General features: G+C 35.1%; 1 protein-coding gene across 7 annotated transcripts in view; it reads right to left on the minus strand.

The window, feature by feature from the left end:
• The window catches only part of USP45 (ubiquitin specific peptidase 45), a 79,538-nt gene that overhangs the window by 44,286 nt on the left and 10,282 nt on the right, over window positions 1-24,970 (minus strand). For 3 of the 7 annotated variants that reach the window (XM_072642920.1, XM_072642917.1, XM_072642922.1), the window contains exons 2-5: window positions 22,865-22,974; window positions 15,780-15,949; window positions 14,897-15,000; window positions 14,055-14,155 (exon numbers count right to left, since the gene is read on the minus strand). In XM_072642920.1, the coding sequence (XP_072499021.1) occupies window positions 14,055-14,155; window positions 14,897-15,000; window positions 15,780-15,949; window positions 22,865-22,964 (475 nt within the window). In that variant the 5' untranslated portion in view covers window positions 22,965-22,974. Of the gene's footprint in view, window positions 1-14,054; window positions 14,156-14,896; window positions 15,001-15,779; window positions 15,950-22,864; window positions 23,048-24,970 lie in introns of those variants that run through there. The other 4 variants (XM_072642921.1, XM_072642919.1, XM_072642923.1 and 1 more) reach the window with 2 other exon arrangements.

Consider the following 24,970-nt stretch of genomic DNA (forward strand, 5'->3'; position numbering starts at 1 on the left):
TATATCCAATCTGTTGCCAAAGTCTGTTGATTTTTACCTTTGCAACATCTCTTGAATATAGCCCCTTCGGTACTCTGACACTACTGCCACTGTGGTATAGACTCTCCTCATCACCTCATGCCTAGACTACTGCCAAAAACCTACTGGTTGGATCTGTCCACCTCAAGTCTCTCCCCATTCCAATCCATCCTCCATTTGAAGATCAAAGTGATTAAAGCACAGGTCCCACCCACCATGTCACCCCCACCTCCAGAAATTCCAGGGGTTCCTTATCACCTACATGACTGATGACAAAATCCTGTTTGGCATTCAAAGCCCTTTATAATCTAGCCCCTTCCTATGTTTCCAATCCTTTTATGCCTTACTCCCTGACATGAATCCTTTGAACCAGGTAGACGGGCTACCTTGTTGTTTCGTGAACAAAAAATTACGTTTCTCTCCTTCAGGCGTTTTCTCTGGCTATCGTCCAGACATAGAATGTTCTCCCTCCCCATCTCTGTCTACTGGCTTCCCAGATTTCTTTAAGTTTCAACTAAAATTCTATCTTCTTCAGTAAGCCGTTCTGTAATAATTGTCTCATAATTCTCTCAGCTGCCCTCTCTTAATTATTTCCTATTCACCTGTATATAGCTTGTTTTTATGTACTGCTTTGTTGTCTCCCCAGTAAGACTGTGAGCACCTGGACAGCAAGCATTGTAATTTTTCTTTTTGTATCCACAGAACTTAGTACGATGCCTGAGACATAGTAGAATCTTTCTTGTCTAATCTGTTCCTTTGATCTCTTTTTCTGTTTTTAAATAATATCAAATAGTGATATTACTGCTTTGTAAAAATAATTTGAGGTCTACAAGTGTTAGAAAACACCAGTGGTGATATAGTCCAACTCATTAATTGTATACAAAATTAGGTTTTCCCCCCACAGCTTTCACACAGAACAAAAAAATTGCCTGCTTTGGTAGATGACTAGCATTGGTTATACGTGTCTGTCCAATAAGTTTCATGATCTAATTTTTATGAAGTCATGCTTAGTTTAACATAACTGCTAGCACAGTATGCCTTCCTATCTCTCACATTTTTAATACCTCACTGAATGAACTGTTGCTGAATATCTCTTTCTTAACACAATAACTGAAGCAAAATTTACTGATTAAGAAGTTGTCTGTATTTCTTGACACTTTTTCTATTGACACATGCAAATAACTAAAAGCACAAAACACCAGAATAGCATATTTTCCAAATAAAGATCAACTACAAATAAATCTGTACACTGATAATAAATTTTTCATAAGCACAAAGTTATCTGCAGTTATGCTCCTTAGCTGATATTTTTATAAACTGTGCAACGACAACCTAGCAGTTTAAGTATCACCAAATACAATTATAAATTGATAGTGATGAAGTAGCTGAGTGGTGAGGATATGTTATTCTTCATTTTAGGAACTTTTCAAGAACAAAGTTCTGTCAACTTTTCATTTCATCCATGAAAAAAAATCTTTAAAATTAAAATATGGAAATAATCTGTGGACTAGTGTACCAGAATTGTGTACATATGAATGTAAAAACATCTGGGATAGCATCTTAAAGTAAACAATGTTCACCAGACCATCTGGACAAAACTGTAGGCAAAAAAAAAAAAGGATAAACATATGGAAAAGCAGATTTTTCCTTTCCCTTTAGCAGTATGGGATGACAAATGTCAAACCTAGATAAGTGCACGCTTCACTGCTCAATGCTTTGCAGCACCACCTGGCTCTCCATGCATAGCCACCATATATGGACAGCATTGCCACAGTGGACCTTATCTTCAGGGCAAACTCAATAAAAGCATTTTATTGTATGGTTAAGTAGCAACTTCACACAAGTAGCAAGAATCTATTTGCTGAATTTCATATTTAAATTTATAGGAAGAGAAAATATACAAGCCCCAATTAAGCTGTAAGACTTGAAATTTTATTTTTTATTTGTTATCACAAATCGATATCACAAATACTATAAAGCTTTTTTGTGAATGAAATATTTTTAATTGCCTTATTTTGAAAAGGATTCTTAGCAGCTTTATATTTTCAAATGAAAATTGTTAGCATACCTACAAAAATGACTTCACTTAAGACTACAAGTATTTGCCACATTTCTCAAATAAATTATATTACAGAGCACACTATTAACACTGAGGCTTATGTTTTACAACTGAAGCAATAGCAACTAATATATAATAGACAATACAGAACTATAAGCCTTCAAATGAATAATCATAAAAATCTTCTGGGTAGAAACCAACTATGCTGTTCAAACATCTGAAGAGCTATTCAACTAGTCTCTAGATCACTTTCTACAATATGTAGATACATATCAATTTTTATGATCTTGGCATAAAAATTATTGGTTTATCAGATCATAGCTGAGGTAGCTTTAAAGCAGGTTTTGTTTAATAAAACATAATCATTTATAATGTCATTATCATTACAATAAAAAGTAACTACTAACTATTCCCATTAAAGTTGACCATAACTTTTTATTGTAAAAAATCTAATATCTTAACTATACCTCTTAAAAAAGAAAATTATTTAATTCTTCAATTTAAATAGTCACAACAACAGTTTTTCTATTTCTAGCATTTTTCAAGCTATCAGCAATAGAATTTAAAAGGAATGACTATCCTGCTCAACCACACTCAAAGTTTAGCTGTTATTTCTTTGGCACCATTCCTATTTTTGGCTTGAAATACAAAAGCCCAAAGCATATATCCATATTTTTTATAGACATACAGATATAGCTATCTTCTCTATAAAGATATGTACATATATATCAAAAGAAAATGAAATCAGAAATAAGTATATTTTTGAATAATACTAAGATAATATACTAATATTCAGTTTAATTACAGGATTGTAAAATATGCTAAAATATAATTCACTTTGAACTTAGACAAAAAAAGACTATTTCCATGTACATAGAACACCATAAAAAGAGAATTCAGTATGAAACCATGAATTTCCATTTTATGCTATTGACTTTTTTGGGGAAAAATTATGTAAATAAATACTATATATTGTTTTCAAAGTTACTCTGCTTTTCTGTGTTTCTAAGTTTTCTTTTGTTCTGTTGTGCACTTTTTATTTTTTTACTCCTTCCTTTCCCACCCCATAAAAGGCTACCATTAGACACAAATATGTACATTTCTGCATACATGTATACACACACATATACGTATGTATGCATGTACGTAAAACCATACCATACGTACTTCTATTTATCAGTTCATTCTTCTTTCATAGATCCTTTGTAGTTGATTTGAGTATCTGTAATGCTCAAAATGACTTAAGTCACTCAAAGTTGTTCTTAGAACAACATGGGTGTTACTGCATACCATGTTCTTTTGGTTCTGCTCATTTCACACTTCATTATTTCATTCAAGTCTTTTCCATGATTTTCTAAAATCAACCAGCTTATCATCTCTTATAGCACATACCATAAATTATAAGTTATACCATCACAACCACATACCACAGCTTGTTTAGCCGCTCCCCAACTGACAGGCATCCCCTTAAAATTTTAAGAATCTTAACTATAATTAAGAGATGATAAACAGCATCACAGGTCTGTAGGTGGAAGGGACTTTTGAGATTATCTAGTTTAAGCTCCTCATTTTACAGATGAGGGAACTGGGGTTCATATATTTAAGTCACTTGAACCTTAAAAAAAAAAAATCTATCAAATCAGCAAGAATTTATTAAATAGTCCCCTCCATCCTCAATTACCATAATAATATGAACTCTCTTTTTGATGAAAGAGGAAGTATAGTGTAACGGAGGTGATACTTGCTAGCTATGGGGCAAGAAAGCCCATTTCCCTATCTGCAAAATGGGGATAATCCTTCCTTTATATCTATCTCACAATGCCATCGTAAAGAAAATAAACTGTAAAAAAAGCAGTTTGCAAACTGTAGTGCATTATATAAAAGTACATTATTATTTTAAAAATAATTCTGGCTATTGGACAGAAATTTTACATGGATATTCATAATATAATTCACTTTCTTAAAGCTGTTGTGGGAGAAAAAAGCCTTGTAAATTTAGACATAAAAAACCAAAAATGATTTATAATAAAACGCATGTGAAATGCTATATAAAATGCCAATGTCAACTATTATATCTGTAATTAGGAAACTTATATAGGCATACATAATTTCTTGACTTTTACTTTTTCAGCTTATAGTATTTCTATAGTTAACCTTAAAAAAAAAGTATACTGCACTTTGAACCATTAGAACTAAAAAAGTTTAGTCAGATGAAGGTCAGACCACTACAAAATACTCTTACTATACACATTGTAAAAACCTCAGTATTATAAGGATATCAAACTGTCTGAAGTACCCGGAATAATTTTCTGAACTGCTGTGTCTCTGGCTTAGTTTAGCTAAGGCAAGTCACAAAGCAATCTATCATACTTTACATGACGTCGCCACATTCAATCAACCAGAGCCTCTATCATTTTAAAGGTAGGATAAATTCCTTTTACCCATATACACATACACTTAACTTCCCAGACATTACTTTAGAATGAATAAACAGTAAGAAATAGGATGATGCAGTGGAAGGAGTAGTGAACTTGTAGTGAGAAAGCCAAGTTTCAAATACCGGCCCTGCTACTTCTTCAGTGATCCTGTGCAAAATCTCCTTACCTCTGTGGAGCTCAATTTCTTCCTCCTCAAAGGAGGGGGTTGGCCAGCTGATCATCGGAATGTCTTTTAGCTAAATTTATTATGCCATTTTGCACAAAACAGGCTCATCCTATTCTTACTTCTAAATAGAAGGCATGGCTAAAGTTCATTTTCTCTAAACAAAAACTGTCAACAATAAGATACCTCTTTAGAAGAACTATTGTAGTAAATAAATGGACTTCTCTAAATTAGATGTAAATTCAAGATATCAAACTTTTAAATCATCTTGTTAAAGGTAAAATAAGATTTATTTCCATTTTTTAAAATGCAAGAGCCAAAAAGTAAAGTTAGTATCTGTTTGCTTACTAGAAAATAACATAATATTGCAAACATGATTACCTCAACACAATTCCTTAGCATAATGTTCATGTGATGCCCACAGAGGAGCCTAAATGACATATGAATGTCATTCTTGATATAAATATGAGCATAGTATAAATATAATTTCTGTGTCATCTTTCTTCTCATAAAAATTTCTGAGTGACTTTCCCAAGAAAGAATTTTTATTTTTTGCGTACATTTCACATATCTCCCTAGTTAGATTTTTTCTTTAAAAGATAATGCTGGGTACAACAAATTCTTGGATCAGATGTGAAATCCACACAGCTGCAAGCATTCTTTTGGGAACCTAGCATTGGGGCTCATCTCAATTGCTTAATGCAATTACCTAAATCAGTCATGTAGTACTAATGTAATTTGAACATATTTTCAGCCTAAGAGAAGTTGAGTTTTTATGAGAAACTGAGAAAGAAGCAGGAATCTTGCTGCCACACTATCAAAGCCAGCATTAAATATAGCTAGGAATTACTAGGGAAATCAAGTTTGAATAATTCAAATTGTCAGTATGTTTTCTTCTCTTTTGACCAATATATTTATAAAAAGAAATTTAACAACATTTCAATTTAGAAAAAAATTGCAAAAAAGAAACAACAAAATTATCATTTAAGTTTTTGTCTATAATCTATCTTAAATTCAGATTTCATTAGTATTAAAGAGACAAGAGGCAGCATAATGTAACAGAGCTGACCTCAGGGTCAGAAAACAGGATTCAAGTCCTTCTTCTGACACATACTGATTTGCACCAGTGGAGGGGATTTCTTCAACCAATAAAATTACTAGTTCCAGTCCAAAGGACTAAAACTTATAAGAACAAGAAAATTCTTGTAAACGAAACTACTAAGTGGCACTCTAGTAGAGCTCCTGGTGGTGAAAATTTGGAACCAAAGAAGTTCCTTTTCCCAATGCCGAGAAGGGTGTGATACTGGGTGATTAGAGGCAAGGTATGACAGAGTAGATAAAACTAGGATTCAGAAAACCTAGGCATTCCTACTCAGAAGTTTATAGCACTATACTGCTTTTACAAAGAGTCATTACTCTAATGTATCACGTGGTATGGAGATGACTTTGAGTTCTCAGTCAACCCTGGTGGAATACAAGATTTTTCAGGTCCTATTTTGAGTTATAGGCCATATGATAGACTATATGCCTGTCATATGAAGATTAGCCTAATTAACTTTAGAGATGCTTTCCTCAAGAATGGCCACAAGAGCTCCCAGAAGCCATTTACTACACAAACTATGAGAACATACATGCTGTAAATATCACTGATCCCTATAAATGAATCTGTCCTACTTATTCAGACCATGGGTTGGACTCAACAGCCACTGAGAACCAACTCTAAAATTCTTTGAATCTCTGATCTTCCTCTCATGAATATGAAAATAGCAATGGAAGTTACTTGAAATCTACGACTTTCTACTTCAAACTTGTTTTCAAAAAGGTTATCTTTAATATACAAAAATGTGTTGAAATGATGTTTATCACTCACACTTTGCAAAGAATATCTATGTCTTTAGTAAGAAGAGTACTTGAATTTTATAGCAATCAATTATTGAGTACCCACCTACATGCTCGGCATTATGTAAGTAACAAGTATTAGACACAGATCCTGCCCTTGAGAACTTTACAATCACAATAGAAAGATGACATATACACATAAAGTGGCTAAAAAATAATGTAAGGCAAAATATTATTAAATGCCAAGGTGAGAAATATTGGCATTATCACTAAAGTTCCGTGAAGGAAAAAGTAAGGGCATAGCCCCTACTGCTACCACTGATAAGGAAGTCTGTTGTAATCCACAAAGAAGGCTCAAGCTGAATCTTCACTTGTAGGATTTGCAAAAACAAGAGAGGAGGACACACCAGGAAGAAGGAAAATAATTAACAAAAGTAGAGCAATAGGAATTAAATAATCTCTGGGACAGTAATGGTGGTCACTCTGGCTACAAGGTTATCGTATTGGTGAGTAAAGAAAGATAAGGTGGGACATGTAGCTTGGGAATCACATGTTTATTTCCTTAAGTTCTTATATTATTTCAAATTGCAAGCTCCACAAAGCCTTATTTATACTAGCAATTCAGGTCCTTTTCATCTTTGTACTTTGTTACTTCAATGGATATATGATTGGACAAAAGTGGGCACTCTTTCCAGTGGGGAAAGATCTATCCAGATCTCAACCCATTCGTGCCTTTTCATCATTCCATGTCTTCCTTTAAATGCATTATGAGGAATGGTGGGGAGGTGATCGCAATATGCTCCTGACATTACGTAGTACCAACAAAGCACACAAGCTGTCCATTCATTTTCTCTCATTCCTGCTACATTGCCAGACTACCTCTTTCACTTCATATACATACTTTTTCATTCAAAATATGTTGTAGCCTCATTTACTTTGTCTCTCCACTATTTTTTGAGTTCAAAATTTAGCACTAGCCTTTTCATCATATTATCTCATAAGATGTTCAGGATCAAAAGGAATATTGTGTCCCATCTCTCTGTGTATTCAAATGAAAACTAGCAATAACATCAGGTAAAACTCAGAGGAGACACTGAGGAAGGGAGAAACTTAGCTTATAAGAACTGTGAATATAGTGACATGTATGTTTTATATCAAGTGCAAATATCTTAACATACTAGCCCCAAATAAGAAGCAAATGCCACTATCCTGTCATTTTGGAAGTTAAATGCTAAGATACAGAAATTTTTGCTGCTGAACAGAATAATCTCACAATTTAGTTTTTATGCATTGAAATGCACTTAATATTTCAAATGAAAAAGAGAAACTGCGGTATTCCACGATTCACAGACACAAGGCATCACCTGAAGAATACTGGTCTTAAATAGATAGGATTTTGTTTCAGGAAATATTGTAGGTTGGGAGTCACTGGAAGTACCACACAGATTTCCAAATGTAATCTAGCTCTTTGTTGCTGCAATGGAAAATTTTTAAACAATAAGAGCTATTCAAAAGAAGAGCTACTACTGCAAATAGTGGGTTCTCCCACTAAGGCGCAATGACTAAATGACCTCTTGTCAGATATGTTGTAGGTGAATTCTTGTTTGGGTATGGGTTAGGCTAGATGGCTTGAGAACTCTCTGTTTCTTACATTGCATGATTCTTCCTTTTATTCAGTTCTGAATTTAGGTCAACATCCATCTGAAGTGTCTATCCAAGATATTATATACTGATGGACAAGTTCTATGGGTTGTGTCCAATCAAATGCAGGTCATGCTCAAGATCAATGGTCTCTCCTCTAGGGTGTATCAGATGATCCAGTGGGACAAGGGAAGAATATATCAGATCTACTTATGCTTTTTTTGGAAAAAAGAGATAAACTAAGCTTTACTAATATTTAATACAGAGCCTTGCAATTGTGCTGCCCTTGCTCAAATCATGTATAATACACAAAGTATTCTTGGGGAAGACTGGGAATTCCCTGCTCAGAGGGATTGTTGTAGTATAGTGTGACATATTTCAATTTATATGTGCCCAATTAAGTGGATTTGTAGATGTTACCTAGATGAACTGCATTTCCCAAAATGGATGAGTGGTTTAGGAAAATCCCTGAAAAGAAACTGTGAATTGCAGATGACAATAATAATAATAATACTAATGAAATTATAAATGAATAATAAGATAATGGCAGCACTGATACTTACTTTGCTTCTAGTATGAACTTTATCAATTATTTTACAAAGAAAAAACTACGACCCATTAAGCTCCAACAAATTGGCAAAAAAAAAAAAGGCATACTCAAGAAGATCTGAAATATGGATTTACAGACTACTGTTGATGTTGATTTGTGTGGTCCTAATATATTAGCTAATAATAACATTAGGTCATCATGATTACCAAGACCTTTAAAAACAAAGGTCCCAGAATACGAAGACAAATTGGTATATATTTTTCAGTGACATTAAAACCATTCAATGCTCAATCCAGTATTTTACAAATTAACACTAACCTTAATAATAAATGCCTAGGAGCCTATTTTGAAGTTTCTAACTTTAAACTGAAAAAAGAAAGTCAGATACCATTGGAAAAGAATTTGTTCTTCCAGTTTTAGTAAAAATGGCTCAATTAATTCAAGGAAAACAACACAGGAAATTAAGTTTGTTCCTTTGTTAGTAGACTGTCAAAAGACAGAAGACTGCTGAAGGTTTGAAGAAACAAGTATTACAAACAAATTAATTGAGTGTTTGCCATTAACCTGGCTAAATAAATTGTGGCACATGAGTATCATGGAATGTTACTGTGCTATGAAACAACAAATATAAAGAAACATGTAAAAATGTACATGATCTAATACAGAATATTTTAACTAGAAATAAAAAAAATATAATAATCATATAACATTGTAATTTTATAATATAAACAGTGACCATGAACTGAAAGAGCAGTTTGACTCATCTTCCTGGGTTCAAATGTGAACCCAGGCACTTAACTAGCTATGCGACTCTGGTTAAGTTACTTAACCCTGTTTGCCTCATCTGTAAAATGAGCTGGAGAAAGAAATGGCAAATCACTCCAGCATATCTGCCAAGAAAAATCCCAAATGGGGTCAGAAAGAGTCAAACATGACAGAAAAACAACTGACCAACAAACAATGATGCAAAAAGAAAGAGCAACTATATGGCAATCAAAACTAAAAATCTTACAAAATTGTAAAAAGTAAGTATGGCTCCAAATAAGAGATATGAGAAGCATCCCACCTCACCCCTTAGCAGAGATGGGTTCACAGATTTGGAACACTGAACATATTTTCAGATTTTTTTTTTTGTGGAATTCATCAATTTTATTGAATTTTTTCTCTTCTTGAAAAATATTATTTATCACATTGGATAGTTTTCTGGGATCACACACAATTTAGCAGACACTATTATAAAGGAGCAGAGAACTTGGACTATAATATTCCATAAGACAAAAAATATAGGCTTACAAGGAAGAATAACTTACCAAGCAAAACTAAGCATAATATTTGGGGGGGGGGGGGGGGGGGGCGGAGAATGCACCTCTAAATGATATAAAAAACTTCTAAAGAGCTGCATAGAAACTCTGAAGTCTCCAATGGAGTGGAGAGAAACAAAACAATAAACACAAATGAACAATGAAAAGGAACTCTGAAGTTGCAATACTTGACATTCATGATACTTGTGTATCCTCTGAATCCTATCAATAGCATCAGGAGTCAGACAAGGAGTCTAAGTAGACAAGGCTGGGAACAGTTCTTGTTATATTTTGATAATCTTAAAAGAAGAAGAAACTGGAAGAGGAATACTCTGGAATGAGGAGGGAAGGAGGAAAAGAAATGTTAGGGAAAATTATCTCACATAATCAGGGTAAGCAAGTTAACATCCCTACAGATGAGGAAGAGGTGAGGATAGCTGACACTTCAATCTCACTTTCATTTAAACTAGTCAAAGGAAGGAACACACATGCATGTGTGTACCCACATGTACAATATTCCATTGGCAAATAAGAGGGAAATGGAAAAGAGGAGAAGGAAGAATTAGAAGGAGGCTAGATTTAAGGGAAATTAGTCTTAAGCAAAACAAACTCTAAAAATGTAAAATGTATTTATAGGTCTTTCTGAGGTAAAAGAATGGAAATCTGAAGGGGTGCCAATAAATTGGGGAATGGCATGGTATATGCCTTGTGATGGAATACTATTGCCCTGTAAGAAATGATGAACAGGCAGATTTCAGAAAAACCTGGAAAGGCTTACATGAACCGATGCCAAGTGAAGTGAGCAGAACCAGGAGAACACAGTAACAACAATGCTGTGTGATGATGAACTTAAACAGACATAGCTCTTCTCAGCAATACAATAATCTAAGACAATTCCAAAAGACTCATGATAGAAAATACTATCCATATCCAGAGAAAGAATTATGGAGTCTGAATGCAGATCAAAGCAGACTATTTTCACTTTCTTTGTTCTTTCTTTCTCGTGGCTTTACCTTGTTCTGATTCTTCTTTCACAACATGACTAAAGTAGAAATATGATTAATGATTACACATGTATAACATATCAGATTGCTTGCTGTACTTGGAAGGGTAGAATGGAGAAAAAATTGGAACTCAAAATCTTATAAAAATGAATGTTGAAAACTATTTTACATGTAATTGGAAAAAATAAAGTACTATTAAGTGAAAAAGAAAGAAAGAGAGAGAGAGGGAGGGACAGACAGAGGAAAGGAAGGAAGGGAGGAAGAAAAGAAGGAAAAGTAATGAAATGATGGAGAGGGTTTCAGAGACCTGGCAAGACTTGTGTGAAGTGAACAGAAACAGGAGAACAATTTATACAATGAGAACAATAAGGTAAAGGCAAACAACTTTGAAAGAATTAGGAACTCTTATCCAAGTAACAATTGTGATGCTACTCAAACAGCCTGATAGGTCACACCAACTGATAAGAGGGAAAAGGACTCAAAAGTGCTGTTGTTACAATTAAGACTTAATAGTGGGTAGAGAGAGATGAACTAAAGAGAAATAACTAATGTTTTTAAAAATTCAACAACAAACTATTTTAAAAAATCATTTCCTAGTCAACTATAGGAAATGTGGTCATTATTTTATAGTATCATTTTACAGGTTCTATTCTCACCTAGATAAAGCAGATCAATGTTACATCACATTTGTTGTCCACATTCTTTGAAATTTCCATAAACACTGCTAACTTATATCAGCTACCCATTAAGTACTCTGGGCAACTATCCAAGACTATAAATTACTGATAAGTGCAGACCTGCATTGGTAAAGAGAATTTCCTCATTCAGGGTTCTCGTCCATACGGTACTCTCTAAACCTAAATCTATCACTCCATGATGCTTCATCAATGAAATCACAGGTCCTGTCTCTATCCTTACATATACAAGAAAATAAGACAAAACTACACTTTAGGAATGTATAGCAGTGACAACATTCACTCCCAAAGGCACATACCTACATAATGTCTATGCATCATTAATATACTAACCAAACCCTACTATATTATTTTGAAGTTCCACTTGCTATTCAGCCAACTGTAGAATCAAGCTATAATACCCTCAAAATAGTGTCACCTCCAGCATAGACCTCTCCTGTGTATACCTGACTTAAACCTTATTAGCTGAATGCTATAATGAAACTTCAAGACATTACATAAAGGACAAGGTGTCAAACAAAATGCAGCTTGAACCACATTAAAATGTAACTGGGAAACAGATAATGTAAATGTGTGGCTAAGTCAGTATGTTGCCTGCAAGGATCCATTTCTTTTTGAGTTTGGCATGACTACAGTAGAGTACAGATTAGCAATTAGTCAAAAAGGGGAAGATTCCAACACTTGAAAAACCTTGGAGCTTTATTATTTTTTTCAAAGGTGAATGAGAAAATATCATTAACTACTGGCCTACTTTTTCCAATCTCTTCAAAACCTTCATGGGAGTAATCTGCATCAAGAATATTTTTTAAGAAGGTCAGTGAAGGGAGTAGGCAAGTTTTAAAAATTATACTCTACAGCAGAGTGAGATTTTACATGGACAAAACTATCTGACAGAGGAAGAGAATATAGGATCTTAATGTGACTACTAATTGATGACTATAACAAATCACTTTATTATATAGAGCAAAACACTACCTTTAAAGGTTCCCCCCCAACAAAGTATTCCTGAGCTTTTTTCAATGTTTTTACTTTTGTAAAGTAATTCAATGTGAGGAATATAACTTGTTACTTTCAGTATTTTGTAGCTTTGAAATAAACACCTAATTTCATTTTATTATGGAGTTAACCTGGTTATGTTAAAATCATACAAGATTCCTTGAAATATATCACAAGAGAAATAATTATACTTGATTAACCTCTGATTAAATGCAATGACAAATGACAACAGATGATCAGCTCTCTATTATCAGTATGAGGGAAATGAGGACTACAAATGTGTTTATGCAAGACAACTTGACTATTTCTTTTAAAGGAGGGAGAATTCTATAAGGATGGAGAAAATAAGGGATATAGTGAAATGACTGAAGAAAAAAAAAGTAAGGCATAAGAGCACAAATTTTTTTTAAAGCAACAGTAGAAGTCACTGAGAAAATCTGAGGGTGAGAGGTTAAAAAAAATATCAGGATCCTACCTGAACCAATTTACCAAGAAATACTCAAGATAAGTAAATACATTTACAAGGATTCAAAAAAGAAAGATGAGGAGGCATACGTTCCTACATCTTTGCAGTGGCAGGGGACCACTGTGTATGACTTTAAGATTTTTTTAACATACTGGCTAATTTTGTTCAACTTTCTTCCCCCCTTTTTTATTCTTCATTATAAAGAATAATTTATCAAGAGAGGGATGTTGGAATATTCTGGGAAATGTAAGTGATATAAAAACAAAAGAGCAATAAAAATATATTTAGTTAAAAAAACACATTCATAAAATAGTCTTCACAGAAATAAAGAAATTGATTTTAATATAGATTATTCAGCTAATCATCTATGGTAAAAATTAGTCAAGTCATTCATTCACTTTCCAAGACAGAAGCTTTAGCATAATTCACACAATTCAGCCCTGCTATTCCAATGAGTCAAAAGCTATTCTCTTAAGCCCAACACAACATTACGCTAGTCAGCTCCAGTGTATTTGACTCTTTCCCAGCGTTTCTACTCCAGATTCTCTCTATTAGGTGATCATCTTCAGCTTTTACAGTCTAAATTTTAGTCATTTAGAAATACATCTCTACTTATAATATTACTGTGGAACTTTCTATATGTAACACTGTTGCCTAATATTATGTTTTTTGTGAAACTAACATCTTATAGAGTTCCTGGGAACAACTTTCAATATATGTTGTTAAATGAAACTAAAATAATAACAATTACATTATGAGGGATATGCTTGTGTTCAATCCTTTATTATTACTGTTCATATAATTGTGTCCAAGGTGCTATTTATATGTATGAATTACCAAATATGTTACTGTATCACAAGTCCCTATGATAATTCATAACTTACTTGCTTCTGTCTTAGAAACATGCTTCTGTAGAAAATCAACTATTTGAGCCAAAACTTTTTTATTACGATGTGTTGATAATTCTTCATCACATTCATAACACCTGAAAAATACAAAATTTAAACAAAGTTGAGGAAAACACCTTAATGTTTTTGCACAGCTGATGGTAGTAAAATTATTTTTCATCTGTGCAATTTGAAGATGAAAACAGATAAGAAATGAAGTTAGTTTTTAAAATGAAAATTCATTTTAAAGTCTTCCAAAGTGAATTGCTGAACTGATTATGATTTTAAATGTTCAATCCTACTAATGATGTGGGAGAAAGCACATTAAATTTAAAGTTAGGAGGCGCAGGATCTAATCATGCATTGGCCATTTCTAGCTATCTGACTATAGGCAAAATTACTTCTTTCTATGCTTCAGTTTTTTAATTTGTAAAAAGGAAGTATCTCACAGGGGTTGTTGAGGAGATCAAAATTAAAAAAATATGTAAAGTTCTTTGTAAACCACAAGTGTCAGTTACTATTATCCTGATCTATTCAAAGCAAAAGCACCTACTGAGTGGTTTGGAATAGTGGAAAGATTAGTGGATTTGAGGTCAGAACATATAATAATAATTCCTGACTCTGGTACTTACTACACATTATGACCTCAAAGTTTCTAGGCCTCAGTTTTCTCACCTTTAAAATGGAAGAGTAGAAACTAGACTATATGATCTCTAAAGTCCTTTGTGATTCTAAATCCTATGGTTGTATAATACCAATGCAGGTGCACTCTATAATCCAATATAAGGCTCATTATTTTCCTTCAGGCCTAATAAAAGTACTCAATAAACTTTACTTACCATATAATCCATGTACTAAGATTGATGATGATACAATGGGGTTCTGTGCGGGTAGTCTGGAAGTGTTTCAAAGAATGCTGGTCTTCTGAGTTTTGACTACATCCCTAAAGATGAACAGAATTCCATTTTATTATTATGAAATAGGAGCCTTGTTTTCAAATTAATTTTACTTTCTATCAGATGTAAATTTAAATGAGATAATTACTTTTCTTTTATAAAGTAGGAAACTAGTTCAGAAAATTTCTTATAAATTTTATTTCTTATCTAGACTCATTTTATTGTATTGAGTGTCCACTATGTGCTAAGCGCTTTACAAATAATTTCTCATTTGATCTTAGGCCCAATTAAAATCTCCAAATGTAAACAGACAGTGACTTAGAACTTATGTTCCAAACTTCATCTCCTATAAACTCCTTAACTATGGAGGTCTCATACAAAGGTAAATACAGTGGAAGCAAATAAATATCAAATGATACATTTTCAGAGATCAACATTTAAAAAAATGAATTAGAAAAAGCTGATTCTACCTATTAGGGTAAATGAAGTTGAATAAACGAAGCTAAGAGAAAGATTTTCTCTAGAAAAACAAATTAAAGCCTGATTTTTCTACTGCTCCAGATCCAATCCTGGGGAGGGCCTCTATGTGATAGTATTAACATAATCATAAGGATACATCCTCACCCATGGATGAACTTTTAAAAATCACATCTTCCATTTCATATTGCAAAATGGTTTTCTCGACTCAAAGAATTTATTCAGGAGCCTTCTGTTTACGTAAACATTAAACATAGTTTGAGTCTTGTAAAACTAGTGACAGGCCCTAAATGCCACATGATTATCTATTCAAACTATTCACTTCCCATATATGTAATAGTTTTCTCACCTGAAAACCACACTTGAGGCATAACCAAATATCAGGTTCTATTGCCTCTCCATCACAAAGTCTTCTTTCCTTTAAACACTCTGAACAAACCGACCACAAATTCTGAGCTACTGCTCTCTTCACATGGTGGACGCTAACAGCTTGACTTACATGCTGACAAGTTAAACCTGCTAAAAAGAAACGTATTATTTATGGATATGAGTATTTAAAAAACATTTTTTCCAAAGGCAGACCTTTGAGTAATTAAAAAAAAAAATCTCCACAAGCAAAAATTGATTAAATTAAAATATCTAGATTGCATTTGCTAAGATTTAAAGACAAACATGAAATGCCTTTTTCCCCCATTCAAAACATATTTAAAATCTCATTGCAAAGAATTTTGTATAACAAATCAATTGACTTTTATTATGGGGCAGGACAGAATAGAGATAAGTAAGCAATAACCTATATGGTATAAGAATTTTATCCTCTACAGAAACTATTCTTAACTAAATAATTTCTCTCATCCTTGTTCTCTGACATGACTCTGTGACCTCATTTGGGATTTTCGTGGCAAAGATATTGGTTTGCCATTTCCACCTTCATTTTACAGATGAGGGTTAAGTGATCTGCCCAGGGTCACACAGTTAGCAAGTATTTAAAGCCAGATTTTGAACTCTTCTTGACTCCAGGCCTAACACTCCATCCACTGTGCCACCTAGCTGCCCTCTCTGATTCTCTCTGATCCTTAGCCACTTAGAAAGTCACTTTAGAACCCAAACACAAATAGATGGTATATAAAATAAACCCTTCCCAAATCTTCATGTTGTTATCAAATAGCCATCACATTTTGGTTCCTCATGGATGCCCCTCATATAATATCTCAACAAAATTCCTTAGCTATTCACTCATATTAAACAAAAGGTCTGAGCACTTAGAAGGAAGTCTATGATTTGAGAAAGAGAGGAGTTTTATCCAAATGACCTTTTCCTTCTTCCCAAACTAGCTCAAAGTACTTTTTTTACTTCTTCACTAGGGAGAAGCCAAATGTTTTAACCTCCAACCAATGAAAGGGAGGGGACCAGAGATTCTTTAGGGTAAGAGCAGATGGGGGAGAGAATATGTAAAACATTCTTAAGAGCAAATACAGGGAATATAAGGTAGTGGACAAGACAGCCAGTCTTTATCATTTGCATAGCATATTTAAGATATGCAAGGAAATGGCTGTTAAGACTCTTGATTCAACTATTTATAAGCATTAGGTCCACACCCTAACCCCATAGTTTGGCAGCCTGAATAGTAAGAATTTTTAAACAATTATTTATTACTGTATTTAATATTATTAAGTATTTATTATAACAAAAATCCGATACCCTGAACAAACATTCAATAAGCACTGCTAGGTGCTGGGAATACAGAGACAAAACCAAAACTTTCTTGGACCTCAAGGAACTTGCATGCTAGTGGTAGGGTGGGGAGAGGCATGGAATGTGTTATTTACATAAGCATAAAAGGTGATTTAAGGAATGAAAGAGTACTAACAAATAGGAGAGGAGAATCACAGAAAGCTTTCATCTGAAATGAACCTTAGAGAAAGAAAAGGATTTCCAAAGAAGATGAGAACTGTAAGCCTCCTAAACCCTAGGGCCTAGTCAAATCCCCTAGTACAAAGGTACCAAGTGGGAAAATGAATGCCAAGTTTGAGAAACAGGTGCTAGTGTGGCTGTACAACAGATGTCATAAAGGGGATAATATAAAAATGGGGCTGGAAAGGTAGGATGGAAACAAGATGCAGAAAACCTTAAATGCTAGGCAGAGGAATTTATAATTTTATACTAGAGGTAACAGAGAACCATTAAAGGCTGTCTTAGCAGAGAAGTGATAAAGTCAAACCTGTGCATTAGAAAGATTATTTGGCAGTATGTGAAGTACAGACAGGAGAAGGGAAAGACTAAGAGCAGGGAAACCAATTAAGGAGTTATTAGACTAGCCCAGAAAAAGAGGTGACCAGGGCTGGAACTAAGGTGTTGACTGTGAGGGGTGATGGAACCTGCACCCCTAAAAGGAAAAGACTTTAAATTCTTTTCAGGTGGAAGCTGCCCTGTACCCTGACATTTTGGGGTTCCAAGCAACCCAAAACTGTATCAACCATAAGAATAGAGAGAAGAGGAAGTCAAGAGACCTTGCAAAAACAATCCAGGTACAATAATATTCAGGTAGAATGATATCTAACTGGAACAATGAGTGAAGGCAAGGGAAAATAAAGGAAGACCCTGAAGGTCATCCTTGAAATTGCATCACTGGGAAGATGGTGCTGCTCTCAAAAGGAATAGGGGAATTTTTGGCTTAGATCTAATAGCTTATCATTAGATTTCTTGATCATTATTTGCTCTATGAATTTTGGGTTTTTGCCTATCTCCCCCCACACATACTCCATCAAAAACCTGAAATTCACATCAGAGCAAACAATGATCAAGAAATCTAATGATAAACTATAATAAGCAACTTCTTCCAAGATAAAACTGTACATAAAGTCAGTCAACAAACCACAGGCAATAGGACCAGTGACCACAGCCTCGAGGATCAACCAGAGAAAGTTGAGAGATGTGTGATCTATGGGGTTCTCTGTCCAGAAACAGCAAGATGGCTCCCAAAGAAAGACCAAGGATGGGCAGAAACCAGTGTGGAGACAACTTCGACCAGAATACTTAGGAGGTTCCCAGTTTCCTACAACTATGCTCTGAGATGCCAGAGGGCTCTGAAAATCCAGTGCTCTGAACCTCAAAGATCCAAGCTGTGTCTCACCAAATAAGGACATCAGCACAGGAACCTAGATGACCCAGGGTTAGATAAAGCAGGACTCTAGACACTTCCAAACAAAAGTTCAGAAAACCTGGCCTTGGCACAAAATCCCTTTTCAAGAACTAAAGCTGGAGAAATAAGTAAAGCAAAGGAGACAATGATGAGAATAAAACAAACAAAACTGCAAATCTAGAGATCCTGAAAAAGGAGAGAGTAACTCATTAAAAACTGCAGAGGGGTGGGGAGGAGCCAAGATGGCAGAGTAACAGAACTAACTTTTTAAAGTGCTCCCACCAAGCCCAGCCAAATACCTGTAAAAAATGGCTCTAAACAAATTCTGGAGCTGCAGAACCCAAAGAACGATGGAATGAAGCAAATCTCCAGGCCAAGATAGCCTGGAGGTCACCAGGAAGTGTTTATCGCACCACGCTGGGAGCAGTCCAGAGTGGGCCACGCCAGAACAGACAGGACCTGAGAGGCTTTAGGGGGACTAAATCTCTCGCACCTGTGGTGGTTTCCAGACTTCATGACCCCAAAACACTGAGGATAAATTGGAAGGTCATTGTTAAGCCTGTGGGACCAGTGCAGGAGAACGGAGTGATCTGATCCCAGGACCAGGTGGCAGAAGGGGAAGGGGGCAGAGGAATCCACGGCAGCCACAGCAGCAGCAGGGGCAGCTGCAGTCACTGTGGAGCTCTAGGCTCACAGATTGTGGGGGGATCGAGCAGCTGACAGTACACCCCTTCCCTCCTCCCCTGCCCCACCTCCACTGGAAGCAGAGAACTACTTTGACAAAGAGTTCCAAAGTCAAGTAAATGGCTGGGGAAATAAGCAAAAACCAGAAAAAGAATCAGACTGTAGAATCTTACTTTGATGACAAGGAAAACCAAAGCATGCAAACAGAAGAAAACAAAGCCAAAGCTCCTCCATCCAAAGCTTCCAAGAAAAATATGAACTGGTCTCGGGCCATGGAAGAGCTCAAAAAGGATTTTGAAAATCAAGTAAGAGAAGTGGAGCAAAAACTGGGAAGAGAAATAAGAGTGATGCAAGAAAATCATGAAAAATGAGTCAACTGCTTGCTAAAAGAGATCCAATAAAATGCTGAAGAAAATAACACTTTAAAAAATAGACTAACCCAAATAGCAAAAGAGATTCAAAAAGCCAATGAGGAGAAGAATTGCCTAAAAAGCAGAATTGGCCAGATGGAAAAGGAGATCCAAAAGCTCACTGAAGAAAATAATTCCTTAAAGTTAGAATGGAGCAGATGGAAGCTAATGAAAAATCAAATTATAAAACAAAACCAAAGGAATGAAAAAATAGCAGACAATGTGAAATGTCTCACTGAAAAAACAACTGACCTGGAAAATAGATCCATGAAAGACAATTTAAAAATTATGAGACTATCTGAAAGCCATGATCAAAAAAAAAAAGCCTAGATATCATCTTTCATGAAATTATCAAGGAAAACTGCCCCGATATTCTAGAACCAGAGGATAAAATAAATATTGAAAGAATCCACCGATCATCTCCTGAAAGAGATTCAAAAAGAAAAACTCCTAGGAATATTGTAGCCAAATTCCAGAGTTTCCAGGTCAAGGAGAAAATATTGCAAGCAGCCAGAAAGAAACAATTTGAGTATTGTGGAAATACAATCAGGATAACACAAGATCTAGCAGCTTCTATATTAAGGGATCACAGGGCTTGGAATATGATATTCCAGAAGTCAAAGGAACTAGGATTAAAAACAAGAATCACCTACCCAGCAAAACTAAGTATAATACCTGAGGGGACAAAATAGTCATTTAATGAAAGAGGACTTTCAAGCATTCTTGATGAAAAGACCAGAGCTGAATAGAAAATATGACTTTCAAACACAAGAATCAAGAGAAGTACAAAAAGGTAAACAGGAAAGAGAATCATAAGGGACTTACCAAAGTTGAACTGTTTACATTCCTACATGGAAAGACAGTATTTGTAACTCTTGAGATTTTTCTCAGTATTTGGGCAGTTGGAGGGATTATATACAAACAGACAGAGGGCACAGGGTGAGTTGAATTGGAAGGGATGATATCTAAAAAAAATAAAACTAAGGGGTGAGAGAGGAATATATTGGGAAGAGAAAGGGAGAAATGGATTGGGGCAAATTATCTCTCATAAAAGAGGCAAGGAAAAGCTTTTTCAATGGAGGGGAAAACGAGGGGAGGTAAGAGGGAAAAAGGGAAGCTTACTCTCATCAGATCTGGCTTAAGGAGGAAATAACATGCACACTCAATTTGGTATGAAAATCTATCTTACACTACAGGAAAGTAGGGGAGAAGGGGACAAGTGGGGTGAAGATGATGATAGAAGGGAGGTCAAATGGGAGAAAGGAGCAATTAGAAGTAAACACTTTTGAGGAGGGACAAGGTCAAAAGAGAGAATAGAACTAAATGGGGGTAGGGATAGGATGGAGGGGAAATATAGTCTTTCACAACATGACTTTTATGGAAGTCTTTTGCATAACTGCACATGTATAACTATATTGAATTCCTTGTCTTCTCCGTGGGGATGGATGGGGAGGAAAGGAGAGAAATTTTAAAAACAAATATTAAAAATTGTTTTTACATGCAACTGGGAAATAAGAAATACAGGTAATGAGGTATAGAAATCTATCTTGTCCTACAAGAAAACAGAAGAGATGTGGATAAGGTAAGGGAGGGGTGTGATAGAAGGGAGGGCGGATTGGGGAAAGGAGTAATCAGGATGCACAGTGTGTTGGGGTGGGGGAGGGGAGAGATGGGGAGAAAATTTGGAACTCAAAATCTTATGGAAATGAATGTTGAAGGCTAAAAATAAATATTTTTTTTTAAAAAAGAAAAAACTGCAAGCAAAAACTCAAAAGGAAAAAAATGAACTAAACTTTCCAACGGGAACAAAAGAAACAAGTTTGCCTTCTGAACTTTAATATATTCAAAGAGTTCTGAGGAAGTTTATTAAGAACAATAGTTTCTGAGGATGGACTGGTTCCACTCTAAAGGTTTTAAGAAAGCAAAAAGAAAAGAAAAGGTGGAATACTCTAACACAGAAAGGAGGAAGAAGGGTATAAAACTTGCTATTTCTTACAAATAGAATGCACAAGAATGAACAAACATGAAAACAGCAGAGGGGCAGTGGGCATGAGATGAATCTCATTCTATCCTGAAACATATAAATGAGGGTCGAACATATACACACAGTTTGGTGCAGAAATATATCAATTCCCCTCAATAGCACGGAAAGGGAGGGAAGAGGAAGGAGAATATAGGAGAAAAGACATAAGCAAAATAAACTTCCTAATTCTGAAGAGTAAAAAAGGAGGGAAAAAGAACTGGAATCTACATGGATACATTAGAGTATTTAGACAACTGGGAAATGGTCAAACTGATATATAAATATAATGGAATATTATTATGTCTTAAGAAATGATAAAAGGAGAAAAGATTTCAGAGAATGTTGAGTAGGATGAATTGACTGAGATCTGAATGACCAGAATGAGGAGAATAATTTATGCAAGGACAATAGTGTAAAGAAAAACTCTGAAAAACTTAAAAACTTTGATTAAGGCAATGATCAACCATATCTCCAGATATAATGTATCATCTTTCTGAGAGGCGCAGAGAACATTTGTTTTTGAACACAGCCACTTTGTAGACTGGTGTTGCTTGCTATATTTATTTGTTATGAGGAGTTTTCCTTTCTTTATCTCAAGTTACTTGAAGAGGAGGGGGCTGATAATAGTGATCTTATTGATAGCTACAGTGAGGCCCACCCAAAAAAAGAGGGCAAGTGTAGCAGTTCTAAAAATGCAGAGAAAAGAACAGAAGGGAGTTCAGAAAGGACAGTTTTGAAGGTAACACATGGGATTTGTTTTTAAAAAATCTTTAAATTATATCAAGAAAACAATCTAAAAATTACAATGAAAAATTCTGAAAGTTTTCTGTTAATAGGTAAAAAAAAGCTCAGAAAAAAATTACTATATTTTAGTGAAATGGAAAAAAATAATTTTTGTATATTATAAAATATCTAGTGCTCTGGGGATAGTGGTAATAATCATATAATTTTCTATGTACACATAATACTACCTTTTGTCCAACTGGAACAGTCTTTATCCTTATTTCCTGAATACAATGCAATAACTTGTTAAAACCAAGTTGATCAATTTTCAAATAAAAATATTAAGCATCCATCCACTACAATTTAAGCTTTCAGCTTTAAAGGTAATAAATATAAGTAATATTTTCCTCCTTCCCTCAAATCTTCTTTTGGTCCCAAATGTTGTAATTTACCAGCAATGTCATCTGAAGAGTCTTCATCTGGAGGAGTATTAGGCCTTCTGTTTCTTTTGGTTTTTTCAGAAACAGCCCTGGACGGATCCTTCACCCGCATCTGTTACTTGCTGAGAAGGGGAGAAAAAAGGAAGTTATTCCATATTCAACATTTCTTCTCATCTATAAAAAGGAGTTAAAAGATTTGAGATGTATAAATAAGACTAATATCCTATCCAGTATTAGAGTCAGACCTCAATGAGGTTTGACTGTACAAAGCAAGCATTTTCTGTAACCAATACTGAGAGGTTAAATATTCTACCCTAATTGAAGAAAAAAATTCATGTCTTAAGGACTTATAACCGTGAAAGTTTTCAAAATGCTATCTATATGTATACCCTAACTTGACATAATCCATTTGGCAGGTAAGAGATTTACAGATTATTCTGTTTTAATTCCATTTTCCTAAAATGAAAGCTGTAAAAAAGTTAGAATTTTTGAGATTTTAAAAACTTCTTAGCACATTTTAAAACTTCATGGAAATTCCCCACAAATAGTTCTTTTATCTTTTTGTTCAAAGTGTCTTATGTTAGGCATCTTCCAGTATATAAAAAAATTTGGATTTATTTTATTTTTTAAAACTGTATCACTATGATGTAAAACTAAAAATGAGCCATGTAAATTATTTTTCATCTATAATACTTATTACTCATGTACAGACATGTATTGTTCCTTTATATCCTATAGTAATTTTCTTTCTACACTGCTTCATTTTATGTTTCCTAGAGATATAGTAAAGTCCTTTTACTATTAGCAAATCAGGCTTCTACAATAACAGCTACTTATAATAAATCTTCATAAAAGATCTCCTTTGATACCTCATTGTGATATTGTGGTAAACTTCACTGCCAAACCCTGTATTGGCACAGCAAGATATAAGGAGGCATATTCCCAAAAGAATGGACACTAGAAGGTAATCTTTTTGGCTATAGAGACCTCCCAAATAGATATCAATCCATAATTATAAAACAAAAATTCCATGGTTTCAAAAATAACAGAGATGCTATGCTAGCAGGGATGGGGAACATGCGGCTTCCAGGCCATGCCAGGCCTAGAGGCCTGAGGGCTACCCGAGTCTTACCTTACCTGTCCCAGGTCTTCGGTTGGCCAATCCGGATAAACGTATGAGAGAAGAGACTTTCCGGAGTCGAACAAGGGTTAGGCTTTATTCAGGGCCTAGGTTACATGTGCAGGGGGAACTCTTCCTTAGGAGGGAGAGAGAAATCTCCCAAGGAAGCAAAGATCTTACAGTAAGAGATTGAAAGCAGAAGTGGAAGTGGGGAGAGAGGGGAGAGGGAAGAGAGAACAGAAGGAAGAAGGAAGAGGGGCCTTCTGTCCTTAAGGGCCCCTCAGCGCTAAGAGAGCCTTCAGGCTTTCCTGACCCTACTTAAGCTCTCCTGCCGCGTAGTTTGCACCTGAATACCGTGCCTGTTAGATAACAATAGGTGTGCCCAGATCCGGGACAGTCTCGAGGGGGATGCTCCTCCCATCACGTTTCTCACGGGAAGAGGCAGAAATACACGAGATTGCTCGGTCTCACTCCTCGATTCCCTGCTGTTTTCTGGGGGGGCCTCATGAGAACTCTAAGATTTAGAAGTTCCCACCTTTACCCACCCGAGACTGTCCACATGGAATTGAGCTTCCACCCCCAACAAGGCCACGTATGGTCCTCTAGGTCCTAGGGTGCAGCCTTTAGACTGAGTCCAAGATACATAGAACAAATCCTTTTATTAAGGGATTTGTTCTGTGAAGTCTAGATTCAGTCAAAGGGCTTGCACTTGAGGACCTACAGGTCCACATGTGGACTCAACGCAGCAGGTTTCCCACCCATGTTAGTCTTCATTTTGCATTAGAAGAGGTACAAATATTTTGCATTTTACAATTCAGAAATGTCTTTATTTTTAATTGTCCTGATTTCCCAGTCAAGATAATTGGAAAATAGCCTAAAATATATACACACACACACACACACACACACACACACACACACACACATAAATTCTAGAAAAAATAAAACTGAGTACCAGACCAAATATAGATTAAGGAATAAAGGAAATAAACCATAAT

This window comes from Notamacropus eugenii, chromosome 2 (genome assembly GCF_028372415.1).
Source record: "Notamacropus eugenii isolate mMacEug1 chromosome 2, mMacEug1.pri_v2, whole genome shotgun sequence".
NCBI classification, from domain to species: Eukaryota; Metazoa; Chordata; class Mammalia; order Diprotodontia; family Macropodidae; genus Notamacropus; species Notamacropus eugenii.